Source organism: Erithacus rubecula (genome assembly GCF_903797595.1).
Source record: "Erithacus rubecula genome assembly, chromosome: 8".
Taxonomy (NCBI): Eukaryota; Metazoa; Chordata; class Aves; order Passeriformes; family Muscicapidae; genus Erithacus; species Erithacus rubecula.
This window is the reverse complement of record NC_136659.1, coordinates 7,640,570-7,666,896: the sequence shown is the minus strand read 5'-3', so window position 1 is coordinate 7,666,896 and position 26,327 is coordinate 7,640,570. Positions and strand designations below refer to the sequence as shown.

Genomic DNA, 26,327 nt, shown 5'->3' with positions numbered 1-26,327 from the left:
AAGACTTGCCTCACTATTATTAGAAGTTTCATATGTGTTCCTCAACTAATTTAAGGGTCACTCCTGCCTCGAACATTACACCCCAAGTAATAAGTGCTATAACAGGTCATTTGCATTCAGGAAATTATTTTTGGAAGAAGCTCCTGCTTGATGCAAAAGGGCAAAGGACAGTGGAAACTAAAGTCAAGAATTGACTTCCCTTGGGCCCTGATCCACACAGCTTTTGCAAGCCCATATGATATTTTAATTCAGTTTCAAAGGATTTTGGTAATATTACCTTTGGAATATTTTGTCTTCAGTGATATTTTGCCAGGTTTTATTAGTATTTACTCATGGCTTTGAGTATGTGCTTCTTAAAGAACAGAATTGCAGACAAGATTTGGTCTCTTCAACCAGCTGTAACTTTCTTGTACCTTTACCATGCTTCAAATTTATTTTTATTTCAGTATAGCATGAAGTGGCTAAAGATATCTCTGTTTTGGGCTCTATCTGTATTATAGGCATGAATAAAGAATTTTGTGAAAACTGTCTGTATCCTTTTGGGTATTGATACAGTTTCTCAGTTTTCCTTAGAAGAAAATTTGTAAGCAAGGTTTTGTGCTCCCCCCTGCAGTGAATTTGATGGTGTTAGAAATGTTTACATTGGCATGTTGATGATAATACCATTGCATTGCAATTGTATCCATACCCCACTCAACCCCCAAAATCAAAATCCACTAAGCTTAGCCCTACAGCCATGAAAAGACATTTTGGAAGGGTCTCAGCCTGTTCCAGAAGTCATCACTGAGCATCAGTTAAGTGAACAAAGTCTGTTTATTTAAGCTCTGAAACACTTCTTTTTCCTCATGAATTTTCTTTAAATATAGTCATGTTGCTCCTACACTCCAGCATACAGCAGATGGAAAATAAATTTATTCTAGTTTATTTCCTGAACTGAGCATGCAGCAGGCAAACTCACAGGTGGTGGTGTATACACTGGCTGCATGATACACCACTGGGTAGTAGTAAAAATAATGTTCCATTTTACTTTTACCCCATGAGGAAAAGTACATTTTAGATCTTCTAGAGGAAATCAAATCTTGTCTTTGAAAAATGTTGGGTTCTTATCCACTGTTGAATTACATTTAAGGTATGTCACTGATACAAGTATTTATTATTCTAATTATCACCCCAGTAAACTCAAGTGCAGTATTTATAACTGTTACATGATTTTTAAAAACTAATAATACATTGTTTGCACAAATCTAACCTATGCAAATTTGGTTTTAGATTAAAGACATTTCTATGTTCTAGAAGTAGCCAGAACTACCCAAAGTGGAATCATTTAGTGCTGCTTTGTAAGAGCCACAGTTCTCATGAGGTTTGGCCATAGCTAAATGGGAAGCACTTTGAGAAAAATGCTTTCATTCTGCCTTCCAGTCAGACAAACCTGTGGAGCAAACTGTTCAGCTGGGAGCACTCAGTCACCCAGAGGAACAACTGAATTACCTGCAAAGCTTACAGGGCTTCATGTTTATTATTCTTTTCAAAAACTGTTATTATTTCAAGAGAATACCACTGTGGATAGCTTAATTAAAACATGCTGGTGCTTTTTTTTCCTTTTTTTTTGTAACTTCCAAATACTAGTGTGTAGAATGAGTAAATATCAGACAAGTCTACTTTATCTACATCTTTATGATCTATATGTTACCTTGCCAGAAATACTGTAGACATTTGCAGAATATTGTTGATTACTCCATCTTCAGAGTAAGAAACTCCTTGCAGTGCAATCCTAAAGAAGGGAGACAAAAATGATACAGAGCTGAAGCACCAATACCAAAAAAGCAGAGCTATTTACTACCAAAAAACCCCAAAAAACAAAATAACAAAAACCAACAACAAAAAAACCCCAAAGAACAAGATAAATTATCTAAAGCTATACATGGAACAGAGAAAGAAGATAAGAAATCACTGAGTTTTCATAAAAATAAATAAATAGGTAAATAAATAAAAGTACAATAGATCATATAATGGAATGGAAAGAAAAGACACTCCACAGAGGTTAAAAAAGACAATACCTAATACATAATGTGCTCACAGGAGATGCCACAATTATAATGGCTTTAGAGCACTCAGATTTACTGCAGTGTGCACCTCAAAACTTGGACAGGATTTTTTATCTCATGCTTTGACACTAAAGCCAGTCCTTAGCAGAGCTCAAGGTGTGAGCATTATGCTCACAGAGATTATTTTGCAGGCTTGCTGAGATTCCTTGAGGATTATGCAGTTTCCTAGTGCCCATGATTTTGATAATATAATAAAGGGCCTGGTTATATTAACAGGCACAGGTTATCTGATTTCACAGCCTCAGCCTAATTTGGTGAGGTATTAATCAAACAGAAAACAGAAAGGCACATATTTCAGAGAACATGCATTTTAAAGACAGTTTCCCTAAAAAACAAAAGACATTGGTGAAAACCAGAAGAGATAATGGAACGATAAAAGAGGGAACAGCAGCTCAAGTAAAATAGCTTGCATTCCCTGTAGCCATGTTTCCCTTCATACCTCTGGATAAAGCTCCTTGAATCTGGTGAAAAAGAAACCCATAAATTTTAGGGAATTAGCAATCAGTAAGCACAGAAATACAAATCAACTGAATGTTAATGCTTAGGACCCTAAATGACTGAATTAGATCCAAGAATACAACCCTGAGAGTCATCAATAAGATACTGAAAATACATTTGCATTACATCATTACAAAAGCAGAGAAACCTTACCAGGCTTTTGTGAATGGGAATGAAAGTAACCTGAGTTCCTGGCTCCCAAGGATTTTATCATATGGATGCAAAGCCTGGTCTGGAGGCCAGAGACCCCTCAGGCACTCACAAGAACTGCCCAACTCCATTAGCTTTTTGGTTGATTGCAACTCATTAAGAAGATTTGTGTTCTATTGTGGTCCTCTATTTAAACACTGGCTCTTACTCTCCACCATTTGTAGAGTGCCAAAAGAGATTTTTCAGGAAAACCCCAAACCAAACCCACTCTATTTTATAATGGCTACTGCAACTGCCACGGAAATTTGCAGATGGAGAACCTGGATGCCAACTGTGATGGATTTTTCCCCTGTGCAAATGAACTAGTGCAGGTAAGATAAAATGACTTCAGTTCTTTACCCATATCTAAGACCAACCTTCATCACCAGCTGAGTTGAGACAGTGCCAGGATATTTGGGCAAGCTGGTTCCAGGTCCTCATTTATTCTCTTTCCTTTGGTTCCTCTTCTTGGCACTTCTCAGGAATAAAAAATGTGAGCAAAGTGTCTCTCAAAAGCAAAGCTGGAAAATGTATTTGTCTTCAGAGGAAATCTGATTTCCCTCCAAAATTAAAGCCTAAATAATAAATTCCAAGTTCAATTCACTGCTGGAAGATGGAAAAACTATTTCTTTAGCATCACCACAAACTGAAGAGGAGCCACCATGCTCCATAGCTGTTACTTCACAAACCAGCACCTGCAGAGTGCATGTTGGTCTCCCTTCAACCTCCACAATTACCAGGACTGGGATTGCTTGTGTTGAGTATTCTTGTGCTGCCTGCTTTTACACTGAAAGAGAAACTCCATGGGGACAGTGCTGTGAGAAAACTGAATCCTTTATAAGCTAAGTAAGAAGAATACACCTCATACCTTGCTGTATGGACAAACTACTGACAGATGTGACTTTCTCACTGCCTGCAAACCACAAATTACACCATTATACTGAAAAAATCCCACTTTTCAATTAGATCCTCTCCAGAAAATAAGAAGTCAATTTTGTGCTATGTAATGGTATTTGCTAGTATTATCCTCTGAGCTTGTACTTGCTGTACCGTTTTGTTTCACTCTGGGCTAACACAGCTTGGAGCCATTCTAAGAGCTTCTTCAAACACAGCACATCATAATGCAACACTAACATCCTTGCCCTTGTAATATGCTTTCTTCAAAGTCACTCACCTAAAAGGTTACAAAATTGCCTACCAGCTTTCCTCTTCTTGTTACTCTTTATTAGTTCTAAATGGCTGAAAGAACATGAAATGTAGCCCTATACAGCAATGTTGAAATTTTAAAAAGCCCAAAACCTGTTAATCTGAGTTATCATTAAAAATTATTAGTTAATATCAGGTGATTCTAAATGTTAGTCCAAAGTGCAAAATATTCCTATCACTAAATAATTAGCATTTCTAAGTACAGCATTCATCTTTATGAACTGCAAACACACATTTCATACCATTCCAAATCCATACTGAAATAAGTAATTCCCACACATAATTTTGATAAACCTTATTTCTTGTAAGAAACATACAAAATTTGCCAGGTAGCACAATTGTGGAAAGTATTTTGTGCCTCAAATGATCCCTCAAATAATACCTGATTGACTGATGTGAAGAAAGGGTTATAAAGAAAAGAAATCTAATTTCTCAAACCAGCCAGTGCAATGAGAAAGCTTTTGAGCAGAAACTGCTTTTTCACTTGAATGTCTAATTAAACATATCTATATGGAATATATGTACACAAACCCTGTAACTACAGATAAACCAACACAGTATTTTTAACACAATTTAGGATCTAGTGAAGCAATTTCTCCCTACCAAGTTATTACTGGGATATTAAAATTTACCACACTGCTTTCTCAGAGTTACTCATATAAATCATTAGATACATCAATTAAAGTTTAGAATTAGCAAAGCAGGAAACTGCACAATAGTTACTCATTAATTTTCCTTTGTTCTAGAGGCTTTGGACAAAATGACAAAATGCTTCCATTTCTTAATATTGAGCTACTTCAGTAAATTGCAGAAAGAATAATAAAGTAATTTGATGTAGTCAATTTTATTTCCATTTTGCATTGCATTCCTAATTGTACCATCAATCTCTTTTATTAGTATGCTCTGGAAAGCCTTAAGTTTGGTGAAGCGATTATATTTTTAATTGATCATAACCTTGACTTTTCTATGCAGCAAGTCTTTTTTCTTCTCAAAACTTCAGAAGCAGTTGTGAAGTTCCTCAGATTTATGTACTGGAAAAACCCTGCTACAAAGTTCACTTGACATAAAAAAAGCTTTGTGCAGTTATCACAAAGTCAGCAGCAAACAAATAACTCTGTATCTATTAATCTGGGAATATTTTTCTCCATTAACTCTTCCATATCTGCTCACTAAAAGCCATTCTCCACCTTTCACTAGGCTAGGACATCCTAAAAGTAAACTTTGAAGCAACAGCCACTGTAACAATTTTAGATTTTCTATGAGAATTCTGAATTTGAAACATCCTTTCAATCACTTGCATGGTCAACAGAGAGTATAAGATCTTTGCATGATTTCCATGAGTGTAGGCCATATAGCCATGGACACAGTGATAGTTGGGCTCTTTGCTATGAAGAGTTAATTCTTAAGTAGTTTTGTACTGCAGAATGGTAGAGGAGGTTTGAAAGTCTGTTACTGAAGGTAAAAATCCCCCAAACAGTCAATTCCTTTGTGGTTTATCTGTGTTTCCTATCAACCAGTAGGCTAATGCTGCCAACTAGCAAGCAGATGGGAGAGAAAAACTTGAAATCCAAGGATAAAAAACAAAAACCAAAAGCAAACTTGTAAACTTTTAAAGCATCAGCCTTTGGAATTGTTAAGAATTGGAAGTGTCTGCTAGAGCAGCCAGAGGCAATTCCCAAGAGAAAAGGGCAGTAAAGCTAAAGCTTTAGGCAGAATTTATTTTAAAAACTTAGCATTTATGTTTTCTCCAAATCAGAATCAAATACACCAATAAATTTTATGCAGTCTCTGATCTGCTGTTTGTCTTCTAAAACCCTAAAGCAGCTTATGTGATTTCCTGTCTCTGCATTATTTTGTACTGAGGTTTTCATAAATACCTGATTCTTCAGGGCCTTACTTTAAAAGAAGCAGCTTCCTCAGAAATCACAGCCTTTTGTATCTGCTTTTTCCCATAATACATTTATGACTTTGTAGGGTGAGATGTTTGTAATAAGTTACATTTCATCATAATGAAATAGCTGATGAACTTTTTTCTATGGGGTGGTTAAAAATTTGCATACAGCATTTTTAATGCCAGAGTTGAATTGGGTAGCCTAGCTCTAAGTTGTAAACTTGACCTTTGCTGATGAATATTCATCAAGGTCAGATTCAAAGGCTTTCTTGGATGACTGCAGATCTGAGTGTTGCTTGATTTCTTGAAGAATGTTACCACCACTTTTCATTTAATCCTAGTGGCAATTGCCTCAAATTAGCCTGTCTAAAAGCTAATTTGGACCATAGATCAGCACGTGGCAGAAAGAAAAGAACTTCATTTTGCCATAATTTCATCTTATTGATGTAATTCACTTTCCTCAGAGGTCTTTGCTTATGATCCAGCAGGGTTGATTGACAGAGCTTTAAACTAGACTTGAAGGGAGAGGGGATAAAGTCAGGATTGGCCATGACAAGTTTGTGGGATGACGTGCCAGGGTCAGAGGAATGGGATGCAAGAGCTCTGAGCTGGTGGTTCCCAGACACACAGTGGCTGTGTTGGATCACACTTGAATTCTTACAGAGATGAACCAGAGGATTGTGAGTTGATCAGAGCTAAGACGGAAACACTAGAGAGCTTTAACTCCTTACGTATTAAAAAAAAACCCCAAAAAACTAACCCCCCACCCCCCGCCCCCCAAAAAAACAAAACAAAACAAAACAAAAAACAAAAACCAAAAAAACAAGAGAGAAAAAAAGAAACAGAAAAGGTAAAATACTTTTCAGAGTAGAGGCCCTCGCTTCCCAGCAGATGCTGTTCCAGAAGAGCCCAGCAGAGGACAGGCCACTCACACAAAATCACTGACCTCCTGGGGTGAAAATCCCCTTCAAAGAGCTGTGCCTCGGAGAAAATGCAAGCATGCCTGTAGCTAGTGATGCCGAAACAAAGTTTTTTGGTATTTCAAGCACTTTGATTGTGCAAATGCACAAGTGAAACCTCTCCATGCACGGTAACAACTCTTGAGAGGAATCCAAGGTTTCTCATCAACGATGCAGCAGCTGATGCAGCTATTTTAAAAGACATTGAAGATGAAGGTCAGGATGAATGTCAGGAATTTTGGGTAAAAGCAGAAAACCTACAAATGTAAAGAAAAGAAAGAAAATACAGCATCCTTTAAGAAGGGCAGCACCCTTAGAATTAAGGAGATTTAACAGAGCTCTTTTAAAATATATAAGATATATAGATGTCATAGTAAAGGCTGCAGAATAAAATCCTGAATACAAAAGAACTCAGAAAAACTGGAAGCTTTCACTATAACAGCATTCTTCCTTAAAAATTTGTAATGAATTTAATATACTTCCCAATTTCAAGGCTTCATTCCAACTATTGTATCAGGTTGGTTCTGGAGCAATGTGTACTGGAACACACAGGAGAGGAAAAAGCAACAGGGCATTTTTGGCCTAATTCCACAGGCACAATTATGCATGGCAAGTTCCCCCAAAGCCTATGTTCAGCAGCATCTCTTGGGCAAGCTGAGAGGTGCATCATGGGCTGAAATGGCCACAGCAGCCCTTTGTCACCAGTTTTACCTGTTCTCCCCATTTTATCCATTGCACAATTGCATACCATGGCTTGTGAGACACTCCTTAGCAGGCAAGACTCACTAGTGCAACACCCACAGCTCTTGAGTGGAGGAAATCATCTGCCAGAGTGACATTTTGTCCTGGTACTCAAACCACAGACCCAAGTACATCTTGGGGGAGACCACTCAAAATCCCAAATCACTGAACACCTTGGTTTTAATGGGAAAGCCACCTGCCAGCAGGGCTTGAGGAGGAGTTGCAGGACACCCATCCCTGATAAGCCATCCAGATGCCAGTGCACCAAGGCATCTGTACCCTGAGCCACACCTGCTCTTCTCCTAATAGGATCTAGAACTCAGAACTGGTAAAACCAAGGTGGATTTCTTTCTTGGTAAGCTGAGGGAATTAAATACTCATGCCATCAACATCTATGAAGTTGACTTTCAGTAGCTGTGACAGCAGAATGTTTAGAAGTTTATATATGACTACTTTTTAGAGGCAAAAAACTACAGCAAAGGACAAACTCTTTCAGGCCATTTTCCAGAGCAAGAACTCACATGAGTTACAGCTTTCATATTTTAGTTCATGGTAATAAGTTTAAAAGTGGCTCTGTTTGCCTTACAGTAGATGCATTTACATAATGCAATTGGGATGTTGCTTCCATAAGCATTTTGTTATTGCAAGAGTTCTTTCTGGGTGTTTTATAGATATGGTCTTATATCTGATTTGTGGTTCAAAGTAATGCATTTATCTTGTGATTCAGGTGGTTGAGAGAAAGCACCTGGTGAGCTGGACTCATTGTTAAGCATTTGAAACACCCTAACTGCAATACATTTTACGATATGTCTGAATTTTTCTATTCATATTTAACTGTTCCAAACAAAATAACTGCACAAACACTATTTCCAGTTTATAGCAGCAAAGAGAGAGACAAGTCTGGTTCAAAAATATATAACATGGAGTTTTCTATCCATTTCATTTTGCTATTTTTTAATTTAGGCTTTGTGCTGACAAAAGTGAGAGATAAGCTTATTCAATTAGTACCTTCCTCAGCAGCTCAAAAGGAATGTTATCTCCTCCTTATAAGCAAACCAGGGAGTGAAGCCAACTGGTTCAGAGGTAGGAATTGACATCAACATAAACAGCAATCACAGATCTACAGTGCATTTTGCAACACCTGCTTTCTTCCTTCCAGTTCTACCTTCTGAGGTAAATCAACTGTGAGAACTATTTCATTTAACTTAAACAAAAGAATAAAGAAAAAAAGAATAAAAAAAAGTGAATTTCTAGTCCTGCAGGCTGTAAGGAAGTGTTTGAAAATGAAGCCTACAGCAGGATGAAGTCGTCCAGTTGCTGGCAGGGTTATAACCCACGTCCCTTTCCTCCCCTGCCAGGAAAGCAGCTCCTTCATACTCCTGCAACTCTTCCTTTTCTCAGAAATGTCCTGGTTGCCTTCCACGTGCATTTGGTCGTGCCCCAGGAGCAGCTGAGCCCTCAGGCTGCTGTCCCTGTGCTGCTGGCCGGGCAGGGGTGACAGGCTGCGGATGCTCCGGGCGCGCAGAGCGCTGCCGAGGGAGCGCGAGCGCTCTGCCTGACCAGAGCTGCCAAAAAGGATGGGTAATGCTTGGGCTCTGCTCGCCTGCTCCTCAGGGAGGGCATTAGTAATCTCCTTTTCCTCTGCACAGTCACTGTTTTTCCATAGAACTTGCAGTTACAGCATGTCTATGAAACCTCTTTATCAAATTTGTAAGGGGTGGGTTTGGTTTCTTTTCCCTTTTTAATTTTTTTTTTTTTTTTTTTAAGGTTTTCCAAAAGCTCATGGTGGAAGGAGGAAAGTAGAGGAGAAGTTGCCAGGTAGACAGATGTATGATTTTTTTCCTTTACAAAGGAACATTCTTGCAGTGCTTGATTTTGGGGGCCTGAGCCATCATCTGCTCATAGTCAGGATTGGGAATACTATTCACTATTGGCAGGCACAACGGGTAGAATGACACAAATCCCAAAGATAATATTAAAATGCCATAAAGTTCAGTAAGATGTGCATTTCATTTTTAACTCTTCTTTAGTTTTGCTAGGGATAATGTGCTAGGGTTTTGTTGCGGTTGGGTTTTTTTTTTTTAATTTTTTTGCCTAATAAATTTTAGAACAACTTTTACCTGGTCTCTTCATCACTTCTTTTTTTCTCTTCTATCCCCTACTCCTGTAGTCATCACTTTTCATCACTTGTAGTCATCACAGTTTTTCCAAAAACACTACAATGCCTGACAGACAGAAAAATAAATTACATATTCTATTGTTATTATTATCATTGTCAAATAAATTAGATCCTTCAATAGCTCCTGATCAAGTGTAGCTCCTTGTGCTCTTTCCTAAATTGTTCTAATTTCAGAGAAAAAAGAATAAGCTAGCAAGAAGATGAAAAGTATTCTACTAACAGCCTAGAGTTGTTCAGAGTATATATGAAATGCATTTTATGAGGGAAATGGAAAAATATTGCTCTCTGTTATGCAGCTACTAGTAAATTTGGGGTGCTTTTGTCACTCCAGTCCGTGTGTCACCACTCTGGCTGCTACTGCTGCCTCCCAAACAGCGGTGCTCAGCAGGGTCTGTTTGCCACCACGTGTCACCTGAGAGCAAGCTGAGCCCTTGCTCAGAGCTCCCTGGGGCTCACAAGAGAGAGCCTTGGTCCTGCAGCCATAAATAAATGCTGCACAGAAGGGAGCAAGGGGACTCTTGCTCTCAGATTAATGGACTCTCTGCAGAGACTGGGGAAAGAACCTTGAAGCTCTGCATGTTCATGCTGGCCAGGCAGAGCAGGAGGACTTGCAGGAGAAGGAGCAGGGGAGGTCCAGTGTGGCTGCAGAGCACAGCCCAAGAGGATCACAGTGCTGAGGCACTGCTCTGCTAAGCACCTCTCTTGCCCCTCTCCTTCACTAGTGGCTTTTAGCCATGGTCTGCCACAACATGAATTACCTTCATATCACTGACTGCATCATTATTTCCATCATTGCTGATGGATCATCATCTTAAACTGTTTCTGGTGTGATACCTGGTACCTGTCAAAGTTTCCACTTGAGGTAGATTCCCTTCTATATCCATATGGTTAAGTTCAGTTTAAAATAAAGACATTCGTAAAAATAATTCTATTGTAACATTAACTGTAGAAATAGTGAACAACCCTCAACTTAAATCCCCCCAAAATTCACTAAAAACAGGTCAGTGCTTTTCAGAAAGATTCTTATTGTGAATCATTCCCATGCATCTTCCATAAAAACACATTTCTAGCACTTGAAATGCACTAAGAGTCTGGTTTAAAGATGTTATAGGCACAGCAGTCTGCACTGCAAACTTCTAACTTCTTGTTCCAGTGAACCATGGCCTGTTTGTGCTACCACATGTTGAGAGTAGCTGCATTGGTCTCTGTGTAAAAATCAAATGCTCAGGAGCTAAGGCAGCAAAGTGCTTGCTTTTAACATGGGTTTTGGCTAAATCCAAAATATCAGGGTCTGACCCTAAAGCTATATGCCTGGAATGTGTGAGCCTGATATCACTTGCATCAATTTTACATCAGGGCAGGACAATCAATTTCAATTGAATACTTGTGATTTATGTAACTGGTTATGAGCTGAATACTGGGCTCAGTTCTGTGGTGTACAGTGAATTTGCATGCCCTGGAGAGGTGATACAAGATGAATATGAATGATCAGGCAGGAAAAAATATTTTTTTGAGAGTTCTGTCCACATCTTTACTTATACCAACATTTTTCCTACATGAACACATGCATAACACTTGTCTGACATTTTAAGGTGTACTCAGAATGAGAAAAGAAACTCCATAAGAAACTGAAAATCTAAGGCAAACTTTGGCATACTGCACGAAATTCCAGGATTTCCTTTTGCTGCAATACACAGATTCCAAATATACAAATATATACAATAAATACCAATTCCAGGGTTTCTATCTGCTGTGGCATGCAGCCTGTGTTGAGCAGTAGCCCCCTCATCCCCCACACTAAGTGTGAGTTCCATAATTATTGCTAAGAGCACATCAAATGTGAACTACATTTGATTTTAAGATCAAATGTAAGATTTTATAAGCCGTAATGTGTACACAATCACACAGAGGTGCATCTCTTTTATGCAGAAAGCATATTTTACCTGCATTTTTTAACACATAAGCAGGACATAAGAGAGTTTCTAAGTATTTGAGTAAAAAGTAAAAAAGCAGAGAGAAATCACTTCGTTGGCATAATACAGAGACATTTTGAAGAGAAATAAAAGATTACATGAGTAGAGATTTAAATATTTTAAGTCTTTTAATGCTTTCACTAATAATGAAAAAACCCAGTTGAAATATTCCTGTGTAATATTAGAGTGAGTAGCTAAAGATATTCCTTAAAAATACCTTTGCTGATAAAGATACTTAATTTACTACCCAGTGTTCTGGTGACAGCATGAAGAGGGGACAGACTTATTTTTCATTACTGACTGTTAATTCAGTAAAAAATTTGTTCTGTAGATTTTGATATATGCTAAAGGGCAAACAATTAAGACAGGCATTTGCATAGTGTCAGATATGAACAAAATCTCCAATACTGCTTTAGCTAGAGTCTAGGGAAACCTAGTAAGGTTTTCTGAAATAGGAACTGCTGAATATATATATAACATAATGAATAACATAAATTAGTACTCTTTGCAATCCATTTCTAAACTATTATTTTTCTGCCTGCTAAAAGTAGCCTCTCAGGATTTTCTTTTAAATAGAACAAACTTTCAAGTCAGAAAGACTGGTAGAAGCTTAAAGCAAGTTTAGAGCAAGGTTTCTCTTGATTCATAGCACAAGTACACAGTTGGTATAATATTTAAGAATGACAGTACTGTCTTTCAGTACTGCTGCCCACAATACTTGGAAATATATCCTTTCAGAATGTGAAGGCATATCCTCTGAGAAGCACCCAGATAAATCAGTTCACCCTTGGCTGTAACTAAACTCTGTCTAGTGACTTGTGATCGACAGGGCTTTACCCTCTGACAGCCAGATTCATTGTTGGGACAGCAACCAATCGTCGGGTTTGACGACATGAGCCTAATCAAAGTTGGAGTATAAAAAGCCCCCTTGGAATATATAAGGTACACCAGTGTGGCAAGCTGTCTCTCAGATTGCATTTGCTTTCACGGATCTGTTTAGTACTGAAAGGGAAAGGGGGAGGGGGAAAAAAAAAGAAGGGAAAAGTGCTGCACTGAATGTGAGATCATGCAAAAGCTAGCGCTCTGTGCTTCTATTTACCTGTTCATGCTGATTTCAGTCGATCCGGTGGCTCTTGATGACAGTGGCCAGCCCACAGAGAACGCCGAGAAGGACGGACTGTGCAATGCTTGTACGTGGAGACAGAATACAAAATCCTCCAGAATAGAAGCCATAAAAATTCAAATCCTCAGCAAACTGCGTCTGGAACAAGCTCCTAACATTAGCAGGGATGTTATTAAACAACTTTTACCCAAGGCTCCTCCACTGCAGGAACTGATTGATCAGTATGATGTGCAGAGAGATGACAGTAGCGATGGCTCTTTGGAAGATGATGACTATCATGCCACCACCGAAACGATTATCACAATGCCTACAGAGTGTAAGTAACCCTGCTTCTTTCGCCTCCCACTACCCCTCAGAGAGAGTTATCTCCCTGCTGTAGAGCCACACAACTCCTCCTCAGGCTCTCCCAACAGGCTGCTGGCTGAAGTCTGCTGGAGGGAGGAGAGCGTTATTTCTAAAGAATTTGAGCCAGGTTCAGATGACCGTGTGGCGAGCCTTTGTTTTACTCTCCTTATAATGTGTGTGCCCTGTAGCACTTAGGATTTGCCCACTGCCTTAGAAAGCAAAGGGAGAGCTGCAGTTCAGTCAACTTCGTTATCTGCAGCACTCGGGGCATTTCCTCTCGCAAATATGAAGTACAAGTGCAGATAACGAGAGAACTATATTTTTGTGAGAGAGGTTTCACTGGCCAGTATTTTTAGAAGTAATAGAAATCAACAGAAATGCAGCTTAGAGCATGACACCTACCTAACGGCAACATGCTACAGCAAGTGCAAGTAGAGAGTTAAATTCTTGCCTCTTTGCTGATCCCATAAACTAGCACCACCCACCTCAGAGTTAAAACTATATATTTAAAACAAATATGTGTGTAACAGATTAAATGTAAAAATGTCCGTGCTACAGCAATCAGCTCACGTAATCATGCCAAGGAAGAATGAAGGCATTTACTGAATGAGCAGATTTGAGTTATCTTCCGAGTGCTAAACATCTGCTATGGCTCCTATCAAGTATCTTTTGCACAGCTAATACTGTAGTATCTTATGTTCTTCATCAGCTAAAGTATTTGACTATGGCAGCTGTTTTTTTAAATAACACTTATGAATATGATGTCAAAAAGGAAAAATATGACAGGACATATAAGGCATGTTAGCAGTTACAGATAACAATATGATATGCAGACTAGAATAATATCAGCTGCTCTCACCAGCTAAAAATGAACTCACAGATGAAAAAGTAAATTTTACAGTGAAATTTTTCAACTTAGTAATTATTAAGATGGGCACTTAATAGCATTATTTTACTGCAATCTTATCACAAAGCTAAGGTCTGCCTGCACTATTATTCTGGACTTTTATGTTCAAGGCTTTATAACTATTTTTAATCAAACTGCTACATAGTTACAGTGACTGAAGAAAAGTCATATTTCATTGCTCTGAGTTCATTTCCTACCTGTTATAAAAAGCCCTTGAGCTATTTTAAATGCACTAAAGAGACAGGTATCTTAAGTGATGAGATTTATGAACGTTAAAGCCCTGCACCATTTAGGATTAGTACTACCCATTTTATCCTGGCATGGAAAGATATTGCCATGACTAGGTATGACAGCTGCATCACAGGCTACAGGAAGAACACAGCACTGCACGTGACTTTCCTCTAATATTATTTAAATGAAAACAAAATGATCCTTACATTAATCCCCTCAATTATTTTCTTCCCACGGAGAAATGCAAGTGTTTGTACAGTTTGCCCAGGGCTGTATGGTCTGTAGCAGGTTGAGACTTTGGAGTAAATTGGCAATAGCTGGATCACCACACACATGTTGAGTCAGCTTATGAAAAGTTGCTATTCTGCATGCTTTATGAAGGTCCTCAGGAGGTGACCAGCAGAAGTGAATTGGTAGTAGGTGATAGAATAATTTTGCTGACATCCACTAAACTTGTTGTAGAATGCAAACCATAGGAAATGAATTAAGTTAAATCCACTTTGTTACTGCTTCTCTTTATAACATATTGCAATATTTTCTATACAGTCTGAAAAAAAAAATAGTCAGGTTTATGTACGCATTTTTTTCTTGTTCCCTGTTCAGTAATCTGTTCTTTCCATTCATTTATAGCTGATTTTCTTGTACAAATGGAGGGAAAACCAAAATGTTGCTTCTTTAAGTTTAGCTCTAAAATACAATATAACAAAGTAGTAAAGGCACAATTGTGGATATACTTGAGGCAAGTCCAAAAACCTACAACGGTGTTTGTGCAGATCCTGAGACTTATTAAACCCATGAAAGATGGTACAAGATACACTGGAATTCGATCTTTGAAACTTGACATGAACCCAGGCACCGGTATTTGGCAGAGTATTGATGTGAAGACAGTGTTGCAAAATTGGCTCAAACAGCCTGAATCCAATTTAGGCATCGAAATAAAAGCTTTTGATGAGAACGGACGGAATCTTGCTGTTACTTTCCCAGGACCGGGGGAAGATGGATTGGTAAGTCTATTTAGAAAAATCTCATTTCACTGAAAAGCATTTAAGCTCTGTTTTAAGGATAAAATGAATGCATTGTTCAGGGAATGGATGATAGAAGTTCAGTATATTCAATTCTTTCATTCTTTGCTCTCTGATCATGCCAAAAATCAACAGCTTTCCTCTGCCTCCGTTTCCCTATCTCAAAAATGGAGAGAAATTGCAGTGTTTCAGAGACATTGTGAGGCATTAACTAGAAAAGGTTTTGGCAATTGCTGATGGATGATATTATCAAAGCAATATTGTTTTCAATTTTGAGAGCAAATACTGCTTAATAAGCAGCTATTCCACATAAAGAACAGACTTTAGATTCTTTCAAAGATGCCCCAGTATTGCTGAGAAGGCAGGCGAATTCCTACATACTCTCTATGCATATATTTTCTATAAACAACAACAAAAATTTTCTCTTTATGAAGGTGAAAATGTATCTTCTTCATAAAGTTAAGTTCTTTACCTTTCAGTATTTGATAGAGTGCATCATTCTACCTATTAGAAATGTCTGAATAGAGAAATTCTGCTTGATACAATAATCAAGTCATGATGACAAGAAAGAGCACAAAATAGCTATCTGGTTTGTTTTGTAAGAATAGATGAACAAATTAAATCTGAAGTTTACCTAAAAGTACACCTGAAGTAAACCTGAAGTGAAACTACAGCACTTCCCTTGCTATTTGTTTCTGTGAATCACTAATCATCTACAACCCACGCAAATTTCTGAACTTACCACAACCAAGTGATACCTCCTTTTGCATAAAGTATGAAGAATATTATTCTACTTTTACTTCTATGTAGTAGATGAATCTGTTGATCACAGAAACATGGAAACATATAAATATTTAGGTTGGAAAAGACCATTGTGTCCAACCATATTTATGCAACATTTAACGTCACAGCAGTATATTACAATTTAAAAGTGCTTAAAAGAAAAACTCTGTGATATCTTGATTATACATCCAATATAAATGTGGATCTCCTGTATTTGAAACAGGCCAGCTGGATATCATGATCAGGAATGTCCTCACCACCTCCATCCATTCAAATGATGATAGACACAGATAACCCATGGCTATCATCATCTATAAATAAACGTCTCAGCAGCAGAACAGGGTTAGAGGCACAGCTGAAAATGGGAGAGAAAATCTCTTCTCCCTTCCCTCCAGCAGTTCCCCTCCCAGTAACAAGGCTGCCCCTCTCACCAAACACCTTCCCATATAATTTACTTTTGGAAAGGGCACTTCCAGCAGCTTCACAGCTTGCAGGTATCTGTGTAACAAAGTTAGCTGGGCTGTTATTCCTGAGGAATGGTCTCCATGGGATGGTCCCATCAGTGCCAAACCAACACACAGGGCAGAAATCAGTGTGTACAAGTCAGCGACTTAGGGAACTTTTTCAAAATCATGGTCATGAGGGTTGCAATTTCCTTCCAGTCTCAGCTGGTGACTGTGGAAATACACCTTTGGTAGGAGGCATGTGGCTCAGAGATCTGCCAAAAGTACATTCCTGGCCACAAAACTCTTCCAGGAGTCAAAAATATTTTGCTGCCCCTCCAAATTCATTCAGTCATAGAGTCATTCAAGCATGGCAGCAATAGGAGAGCAACTTTTGGCTCCTCCTTGGTCTGGACAAAAAACTTTCCTTGATATCCAGAAAGCCTGAATTCATTATGATTTTAATGAAGGGAATTTCAGAAGGACTTACAAAAGCTCTTATTGTGGAGTTTAGAACAATGAAACAAACAAAATTAATATAAAAATTAAAAATCCAGCATCCAGATTTTTGAAATGTTCTTATAGAAGTTAAAGGATGCACAGACAGTGGTGATTTCAGGGATAAATACTCAGGTCTTAAAGCTCTGTATAGAGAAACAGCAGGGAAATTCAGAGATAACTGTAGGTCAAATTTTGTCTGCAAACTTCATTTCAGAATATTAATTTGATGCCTCTACATCTGAAATATCATTTGCATGTTTTTAGTGAACTTGGGCTTACCTCAGAAATGATTCCCATTATTTCTCCTCTTCTCACAGAACCCATTTTTAGAGGTCAGAGTTACAGACACACCGAAACGGTCCCGCAGAGATTTCGGCCTCGACTGTGACGAGCACTCGACAGAATCCCGATGCTGCCGCTACCCGCTGACGGTGGATTTCGAAGCCTTCGGGTGGGATTGGATTATCGCTCCTAAAAGATACAAAGCCAACTATTGCTCCGGAGAATGTGAATTTGTGTTTTTACAAAAGTACCCGCACACCCACCTCGTGCACCAAGCCAACCCCAGGGGCTCGGCCGGCCCATGCTGCACGCCCACCAAGATGTCCCCCATCAACATGTTGTACTTCAACGGCAAAGAACAGATCATCTACGGCAAGATACCCGCCATGGTTGTAGATCGCTGCGGGTGCTCATGAGGCTCCTCGTGGGATTCACCGCTTCACAATTCGTGGAAGCTAACAAAAAAAAAAAAAAAAAAGAAATGAAGAAAAAAAAGAGAAAAAACAGAAAAAGTTATACCCCCTCACCAGTCTTTCAAACTGTGAAGTTACGTACGCAAGGCATTGCCGACCTCCTGTGTGCTACCAGCACCAGCTACAGAACGTGAACTAAAGGACAATGTCATTACCTGATGGCTGCTTGTGAGCCAGCAAAAGAGAAAAGCTGCAATCAAAATCACCGGATTTAATCCATGAAGTTCTTACATTATGAGGGAATCAATATTCAGTCATTTGGATACAAATTTAAATGCAGGTTTCAGTACAGATTGGTAATCAAAAGCAAGCTCCTTCTCACCTGAGGACAGAAGGAGCAGGCTTTTAGGTTCCTTTATTCACAGCTCCACTTAATATCATATTTACAGGAACATATATACTGGTAACATATATGCCACTACACATTATCAACAGAAACATCCTTAAACACTTGAATATATAGTGCAGACTTGTGAAAAGTATCAGATGAAATTCCACAGAAATGGACAAACCCTGAAATTAGGGATGGCGTAGTGTATTTAGTGTGTTTCCATTCCTTTTCCTCATTAGTATGTTAGTAACCAATGGCAATGGTGCTACGTAAGCAGGCTGAGTAAATAGAAAGATAGTTATATAAGTGAAAGAATTTAGGCTTAATAATGAATTTGCCCTATCCTCAGGTATTCAACTATTCAACATTCGCAAGATTTTTTTTTTTTTTTTTTTTAATGAAAAGGAATAGTTTTCTAGACATAGAAAAACAGAAGACAGCAGAGAAATCCAACATTCAAATTGCAATCCCACATTTTAACCTGCCTTTGCAACATTACCATTTGCACTATGGTAAACCAATGCAAATAGTTGGTTGCTACAGATATTGTTTAAAAAAACCACTTTGTTATAACTGACTTGTGTAATATGTATGCATCAATATTTTGTAAATAAATGTTTATTTTTTAATCACTGTTGGTATATGTTCATCACAAGAAAAGAATTACTTTAACCTGTACTTTAGCTTAATAAACAAACCCCAATATTCTCTTCAAAATATAATTTTCTGGATTTTAACATAATATGTAGGAACAATGCAACAAAGTAAACCATATGTTGAGAATTATTCTACATTTTATATGTTTTTTACATTGGTATGAGCCATCTAGGATAAATGATGGCTGTTGACATGTTTATAAGGTTCTCTGAGTTACTGTTTTTATGGTCATTTTGATCTGCAACTGATTTCCATATTTTGAATGTTATGTTCATAAATAATGATGATACCGCAAAAGATTGCTATTAAATGCATTTTATTATATTTAAAGGTTTGCAGCAAAGTATTTTCTGTATTAGAGTAAACATAGCACATGGATTTCCACACAAATTCTGTACATTTTCCTTATAGTAAAAAATTGCTAATTGAAATTAAAAAGATCTATTTACTATAAAGTCCATTTTATTTCACATGTGAAATAGAACTGATAAAACAGGTGTTTGGTAAGACAACACAATCACTGTTAAAACATCTTCATGTTAATATGATGCACGTTTTTGTTATATTCCAGAATTCAGTTTTGAATTTTCCTTTGTGTAAAACCACCCTAAAATTGCAAAATTGCTTGAATTCTTTCCCTTCTTCTTTTATATATTTTCTGCCTCAGTGGTAAAAATTTTGTATTGGGTTTTTTACTTTTTTTAAAATTTGTATGTAAGGACATTAAAACTTAAAGTCTGAGTGATGAGGTTTGAAATTTAAAAGCAAACAGATTTTCTGCAATTTCTTTTGAATGATCAGGAGTTCTGCTAAAGCTGTGTCCAAGCATCAAGCAGATGTTCAGCTTCTCCCGATGCAGTTCAACAGAGCAGGTCCCTGGGGCCCTTAAATACACTTTCAATTTAGTTTCCCACAAAACACCATCAGACTGAATAAAAATCTAAAAACTTTTGGAATCCAGACTCTCAGTGAAGCCACAAGAATTAAAAGTACAACAAAATTCCCCTCCTAACCAAAGTTACAGAATTAAGGGAGAAAACCTCTGTTCGTTGAAGTCAATGGCAAAACCTCCACTGGCTTTAATGGAGACCAACATTTTGCCCTTTGACTTCTAACTTGTGACATTCAGGCACCAAGCAGTGCCATCCTGCTTGTGTGAACTATCAATAGCATCTCCTTGAGTGAGGCTCTTAAACCATCCAGAGACTTCCAATTAACTTCCATATAGCCTGCAGCTAAACATTCACTGCTTTAATTGGGCCAGTTCATATAGCAACAGCTGCAGAGATGCAGCAGCTTGGATTTTGCAGTTGATAGGGAATAAAACATATTCCCAATCTGCACCAAAGTCCAGTTAAAACATGTGCAGGATTATTTTTACTCATGATAGACAAAGAAAAGCTAATGCAAATTCATTTACCCCCAAACAAGTGACATCTTAGCTGCCTGGTAATAACTGTACCCTACAAAAAGGCAGTGCAAAAGTGATGGAATTTTTTTATTCCTGGAATCAATGAAAACAAAATTAAACCAAGTACAAATTCCAAAAAGCATCTATTCCAACCAGCCTCACATCTTGACACTCAGACAAACTTTATTCCGTGTAAATTTTATGCAGTACATGTCTTTTGTATTTTGCCAAACTTGAAATTACCATTGAGCAATTTTGGCTCCTGTGATTTAATACTGACCTTTTACAGATAAGTGGCTACTCATGGAACATGTTGTGGGCTGTCTTGTTGATTTTAGCTCCTGAATAGTTCATTAATTATGTGTTTATTGACAACCAGTTTAAGATGTCAATGATGCCTTCTGTTCTTATTGCTGCATCCTTATTTTCACAAGGCTCAGTCTGAGAGACTTCAGCAGTGTTTGTGAATACTTTGTATGGCTCTCAAGCCTCACTGTTAAGATGTATACCCAGAATAATGAAAATAGCCAATGAGGGATGATGTGTGAGAAACAGCATCATTTCCTTGCCTGGCATCCTAAGAATCCCAGCAGGAATGAACCAAGTAGAATCCAGCTTTCCAAGGCAGTGTCCAAGCACCCCAAGATGCATGTGCACACCTGCAACAGGGCAGCTAATCATCTCTATACTGCTTCAGTTCTTCTCTTCCCTCCCAACATGAGCCAGTCCTTTTCCAGAGCTTTCTATCCCTACTTCCTACCCAGCTTCAGTTACACTGTAATTCAAGTAGTATTTTCCCCGAGTATCTCCCATCCCATCCCAGCCAATGTCCATCCCCAGCACACCCCAGACTCTTGCCCTATAGCCCCTTTTTCAGGGGGATCAGCCTCCCTGCAGTACTGCCTTCCTGTGCCTTAAGCAGATTCAGTGCATCCTGCCTCTGCTGGAAGCTGCAGTTAGGGGAGAAACCTTCCAACATGCTCAACAGAGCCTGTGGGGAATTTAACAGCTGAACACAGAAGTCATCACCACTAAGCATAAATGCACTGCAATTTTTCACAGACGGACTGTTTTGCTAAATATGAGCAGATTTCAAAGGAAGAACTAAAGGCCAAATCCATTCATAGCTTTAGGTAGCTATTCCTCAGTTCTGCAGAGTTTAGGTTTGGGGTTTGTGGTTGTTTGTTGGGGCTTTTTGAAGGTTTTTTTTGGGTGGTTTCTTTTCTAATCAGCTTTTGGATGTGAATGACCTATTTTGGCTAAATGTCTCAAAAAATAAATCTGCTTGAGATTAGGTTTGGACAGCTCAGTCCAGGCAGATAGATTTTATTAAAGCTGCAGCAAAACAAAGCAGGTTATTATAATATGAACTATTGGATGGACAAACTTAATAACCAAAATATCCCACCTCAACTTATAAATTTAATACATTTCAATAAAAAATTAGTTAGGAAACAGTACATTAGGGGAGGCACAAGCTAGAAGCTTTACAAACAATGCTGTACCTATGTAACTCATCAAAATAGTCACAAAGAACCCTAGCAGTATATTTTAACTGACTGGAGTTAGCTCTGTGCTTCCACTTTAGCTTCCTCTCAACAATGTTAATTGCAGCAAGTAGATATTTATACACCGATTTAACACCAGCTATGAAACTGCATCTGCTTTTCTGTCAAGTCTTCCCTTGCAAGAAGTAAGACTATAACTCTGGCTTGAAATGCAAGTGTAACATGTTTGAATCCATAAAAATAAGGTATTAACAATTTCTGGAAACACTAAAGCTCCAATTTTCCTATTTAGTTTATAAAAGCCCTGACAAAATCCAAAGGAAAAAGTTAGGGCTACAGGCCAACTTCTGAATTTGAATAGGCAAGAAGTACAGCTCTGCTCACTCTTGGCCACTTCTAAATAATCTCAAAAAAAGTGATAGTACTAACATCTGTTGTAGTGATCTTGCAAAACAAAAAGAAATGAAGAAGTGCAAATGTGCAGCTCATTCAATAGTGAATTACTCCAATTAATTACTAGGCATATTGATAAATTAAACAGAATTATTCTCTTTAGCAGTTAGGATGAATTTGAGGGATGAAGAACTCCTACAGTGAGTATGAAATGAAAAAAACTGCTTTATTGCTCCAGAAAATAGACAAGAACAAGTAATGAAGCCCTCTGTGACAAGATCAGTAAAAAGCTTTGCAGCATTTTGGGTGTAAGTCTGGCTGATTTTCACCAGCCTTAGCCACTAAAGGCTTTCTGAGGCTACATGAAAGATTGTTCCTTTTCTTTACAAGTGGACATAGCTCTCACACTACACATACTTTTAAAACAGTGCTTTCAGAAAATATAAAATAGCTTAGTGCCCATGAGTCAGCTTGTGACTCAAACTTGTACTCTCAACTTAGAGGCTCTCTGTGCTCTAAATCTAATTATGAACCAAAAGTAATTAGTGGTCCTAAATCTGTTGCAATTTCTCCCCATAGAAATGCCTTTCACCTACAAGTCAATAACCAAGTTAGATTTCAAACTGGTGGCTTTCCCATTATATTTATCATACTACCTCTGTGCAAGTCAAGAGAATCCAAGAGCTGAAAGTATCCAGCTTGAATGAATCCTACCTGTGGAAAGGCAGAGGAACAAGCCCTGGCTCAGCAGTGCCTTTCCAGTTGCTCCTGATGAGGTCTGTGTGGCCTTGGCTGAGATCTTGCTAGGAAAGAATAAAAATGCTTGGTTTTGGCATTAAGTTCCATAATTTTTTCACCAGTAAAATTACTAGAAGCACTTAAAGGTTATGATGGTATGGGAAAAATACCTGGGAAAGCATTATGGAGGCATTACTTGGTAGATAGCTTGCCCTAAACTGACAAAAAGCAAATTTGGGAGACAGCAGCAACACAAGCAGGACAATATACTGAAATCATGTAAGATGTAACAGTCATTATAAAGCAAACATGCTAGCAATGGTCTGCTTCTATGCATTTCAAGGAGCTGAGTACAATATAAAAAGTGAAATTTAAAGCAGTTAAATAATTTAAGGGATGCAACCAAGGCAGTAAGAAAGACTTTATCTTCCCAAATCCAGGATGATACCAAAGACATTTGCTAAACTTTTACTTCTATCTTAAGAATGCTTAACCTGAAAAGATCTGCTCCTTGCCAAAACTAAAGGATGTTTTACAGCAAATTTAACTTAAGCATAATCTGTTGCATCATAATTTGAATATGCAGCAATACAAAATATAATTACTCATAACTTGGCTAATAGCTTGCAGTTAAGGTTCATGAATCACGCAGTCTTTCTGTAGAAATGCTTATTAGTTTTTTACCTAGGAGAGAAGCAATTACCTTCCCAACCGAGCCACAATATCATGGAGTTAGAGCATTATTTCAGGGCACTTTGTGGCATCCCAATTAGGCATTCTTAAGCATCATACACAACAGCAGGAAGAGCAAAGATTTTCTTTACACTTTAGCATCTGAAGAGGAGGTTTATTTGATTTCTGCTAAGGTTTTCATCATCCTTTTTTCCCGTTGTTATCCCTCAAATGCGGCAGTGCTGACATACGAAGCAGCAAACTGAACACCTGGCTGTCACGCATTATGGCATCAGGTTACACGCCAGGTGGTCGGAGGAGTGGGAGGCACGTCAAACACATGCCTTTGGGCTGAGCTCAGCTGCCTACTGTATGCTGTTGTCATGTGGGAAAGCTCAGCCTAGGTGCTGGTCCAGGGCAAAATGCCCATTGCTTGGCTGCTGTAGGTGACACCTACCACAATGTGCTGCTGGCTGGCCACAGCTCCCTGCTCGCTTGTGCTGCTCACCCACCGTGGGGTGGGACAACAGATCTCACAGTATTCCAGACATGATCACTGTGTGCCCAGAGCTACCAAAGAACATGAGTTATTCTGACAAACACCAGCATAACTTCATCATAACTGAGTCTTTTCCTTCTAGAAAGGAATTGTTCTAACAGCACCCTAAAACTGGGCTTTTTCCAATGCAGAAGTGTTCTTATCATATCATAGCATGCAGTGGCAGCACCAGAATTTTTTTAATCTGACCTGCAGTCAGATCTCACAGACCTGAGTCCTCACAACACCATGTATCAACAGCCACCAACAAACTTGATAAATCAAATCAATAATATTTATTTAACCTGGTTCTTGCTACCGTGACACAACTCTATTCACAGTTACATCATTTGCCTAAGGAGGCAGAAAAGGTAGCTACTCAAAATATTTTCTTTTGAGATCACTATGTTGTCTCTGAAATAGTCTTGGTATCCTTGACTTACCTTTTTTTTTTTTTTTCTTTTTAATAGCTTGTGACTTATTTATTAATCTTTTTTTTAATATATATATATTGCTGTACTTTCAGTTCTCCAATACCTTACCAAAGATAGGAATACTACTAAAGCATCCTCACAGAACTCTCCTCTGCTTTCTAAGAGCATCTTACTCTTCTCATTCCCAAACAACTGCCTCAACTTTTCAACCAATGCAGATCTAGACTCAAGCTCTAATTACCACAAAATTACCTAAAGCTGACCATCATCTTAGAGATGAATTTACTGATTTATATTTTAAAACAGAAGGCTTAGGAAATTTTTTTTTTTTTTAAACTAGAAAAGGTATTTTTCAATAAAAGCACTTTTCCATCTTAACCATCATTTTTAGTAGCGTATTGCTTTGGAAACGGGTCCTAAACCAAGTGGTGCCTTTTACCAAAACTTTCTTTTCATCACAGTGATACCCTTAATGATTTTATCAGTGTTCTTGTGTGAAGCCCGCTGGCCTTAATAAAATGCTTCAGAAATCTGTAGCTGTCCTTGACTGCCCACTTCTTTACACCCACTGCACTTGTACAAGACCTCATCTGAACAGAGCTGTAGTAATTGCTACTACCATGTGAACACGAATGACAATCCTCATGGATAAAACAAATTGTGTCTATAGAAGGCAGAGTGCAACCTTCAGCACCCATTGTTTGAGTTGGACATAGCTGAACTTCAGGTCTTCAGCTGAAAAACAACTGAAAATTGGTTCCACAAATTTCTCTTGACTGTGATTAAGAAGGAGCTTAGTTACAACAAAATGCAATTACTCAGTTTTGGCCACGCAGCCTTCATGAGGCTTTTCCAGATCCGCTCCCACGGACCCTAATTCTGGTTTGGAAGCCAATTGTTCCTTGGCAGCGTTGCCATGGAACTCACTCAGAGATTTAGCAACACATTCTCCACCAGCTTACAGCAAACACCAATGTCTGCAGCTCACTTAGAGCTTGATTATACCACAATTTGGAAGTTATCCATATTAGATCCATATTACATCTGACAGGGAGGGTGGAATGCTGTGCCACACGAGACTGAGTTATTGTAGCTGCACCTGATACTGCATTTTCTCAATAGAAAGTGTCTAAACACAAAGTCATACATAGAAATAACCCTGGAATTAGGATTTTCTAGGCAATTGCAAAGTCACAGGGATCAAACTGATGCCCACACCAAGGAAGACATCTTGGGTATCTGTTATGGAACATCTAATCAGGAAATCAGGAAGCCTTCTTTAAAGAACTAGATGAAACTTCACAATTCCAGGTTAACATGGGGACTTGAACCACCCCTAGCACCTGCTGGAAAGGCAATGCAGCAGGGCACCAGCATTCCTAGAGATTTCTGTAGGATCTCTGGTTGGGATGTGCTGCACAAGAGACTTTTCACTGGCACTGCTACTCACATCTCTGTAAGAAGGTGATGACCCAGGGCAACTGCTTTGTCCCAACCCAATCCTTTCTGTGATTCTGTGACTGACACAGTAGGGCAAATGAAATAAAGGAGGCAGAGTAACACAGGAGCAGCTCTGGCAAAAATAAAGTTCTGTGGCATCAATATAGAGATCAGAATCAGGCTCCTTGAATTGCCAATATTTTTGATTATTGCTATAATTATGACAGAAGATAAGTCTTTACTGGATCTGAAAAGCCCCTATTCCACTGATTCTCCTACTGCATTGAAGCATCTCACTTTAAACTTGTATTCCATAGAGAAATACATTTCTGTCTTTCTCTTAGTTAGATTTTT

At 38.4% G+C, this 26,327-nt stretch overlaps 2 protein-coding genes across 14 annotated transcripts in view; one reads left to right on the top strand and one right to left on the bottom strand.

Moving 5' to 3' along the window:
• The window catches only part of LOC306804772 (small membrane A-kinase anchor protein), a 73,781-nt gene that overhangs the window by 25,042 nt on the left and 22,412 nt on the right, over window positions 1-26,327 (bottom strand). For 2 of the 13 annotated variants that reach the window (XM_079311792.1, XM_079311794.1), the window contains exons 2-7: window positions 17,760-17,833; window positions 17,376-17,567; window positions 16,608-16,667; window positions 9,710-9,814; window positions 3,170-3,398; window positions 1,691-1,771 (exon numbers count right to left, since the gene is read on the bottom strand). The gene's annotated coding sequence lies outside the window, so the exon portion shown is untranslated. Of the gene's footprint in view, window positions 1-1,690; window positions 1,772-3,169; window positions 3,399-6,835; window positions 7,106-9,709; window positions 9,815-12,840; window positions 12,954-16,607; window positions 16,668-17,375; window positions 17,568-17,759; window positions 17,834-26,327 lie in introns of those variants that run through there. The other 11 variants (XM_079311793.1, XM_079311791.1, XM_079311786.1 and 8 more) reach the window with 7 other exon arrangements.
• Window positions 12,682-18,811, top strand: MSTN (myostatin). The gene is made up of 3 exons (XM_079311783.1): window positions 12,682-13,180; window positions 14,978-15,351; window positions 17,414-18,811. Exons 1-3 carry the CDS (start codon window positions 12,808-12,810, stop codon window positions 17,792-17,794), a joined length of 1,128 nt encoding a protein of 375 aa, XP_079167909.1. The 5' UTR covers window positions 12,682-12,807; the 3' UTR covers window positions 17,795-18,811.

Bases quoted from the DNA above. Each gene is read 5' to 3' on its own strand.
- MSTN (XM_079311783.1), top strand. From the start codon at position 12,808: ATGCAAAAGCTAGCGCTCTGTGCTTCTATTTACCTGTTCATGCTGATT. The intron at 13,181-14,977 runs GTAAGTAACCCT...ATTCATTTATAG, and splicing joins TATCACAATGCCTACAGAGT to CTGATTTTCTTGTACAAATG. The intron at 15,352-17,413 runs GTAAGTCTATTT...CTCTTCTCACAG, and splicing joins GACCGGGGGAAGATGGATTG to AACCCATTTTTAGAGGTCAG.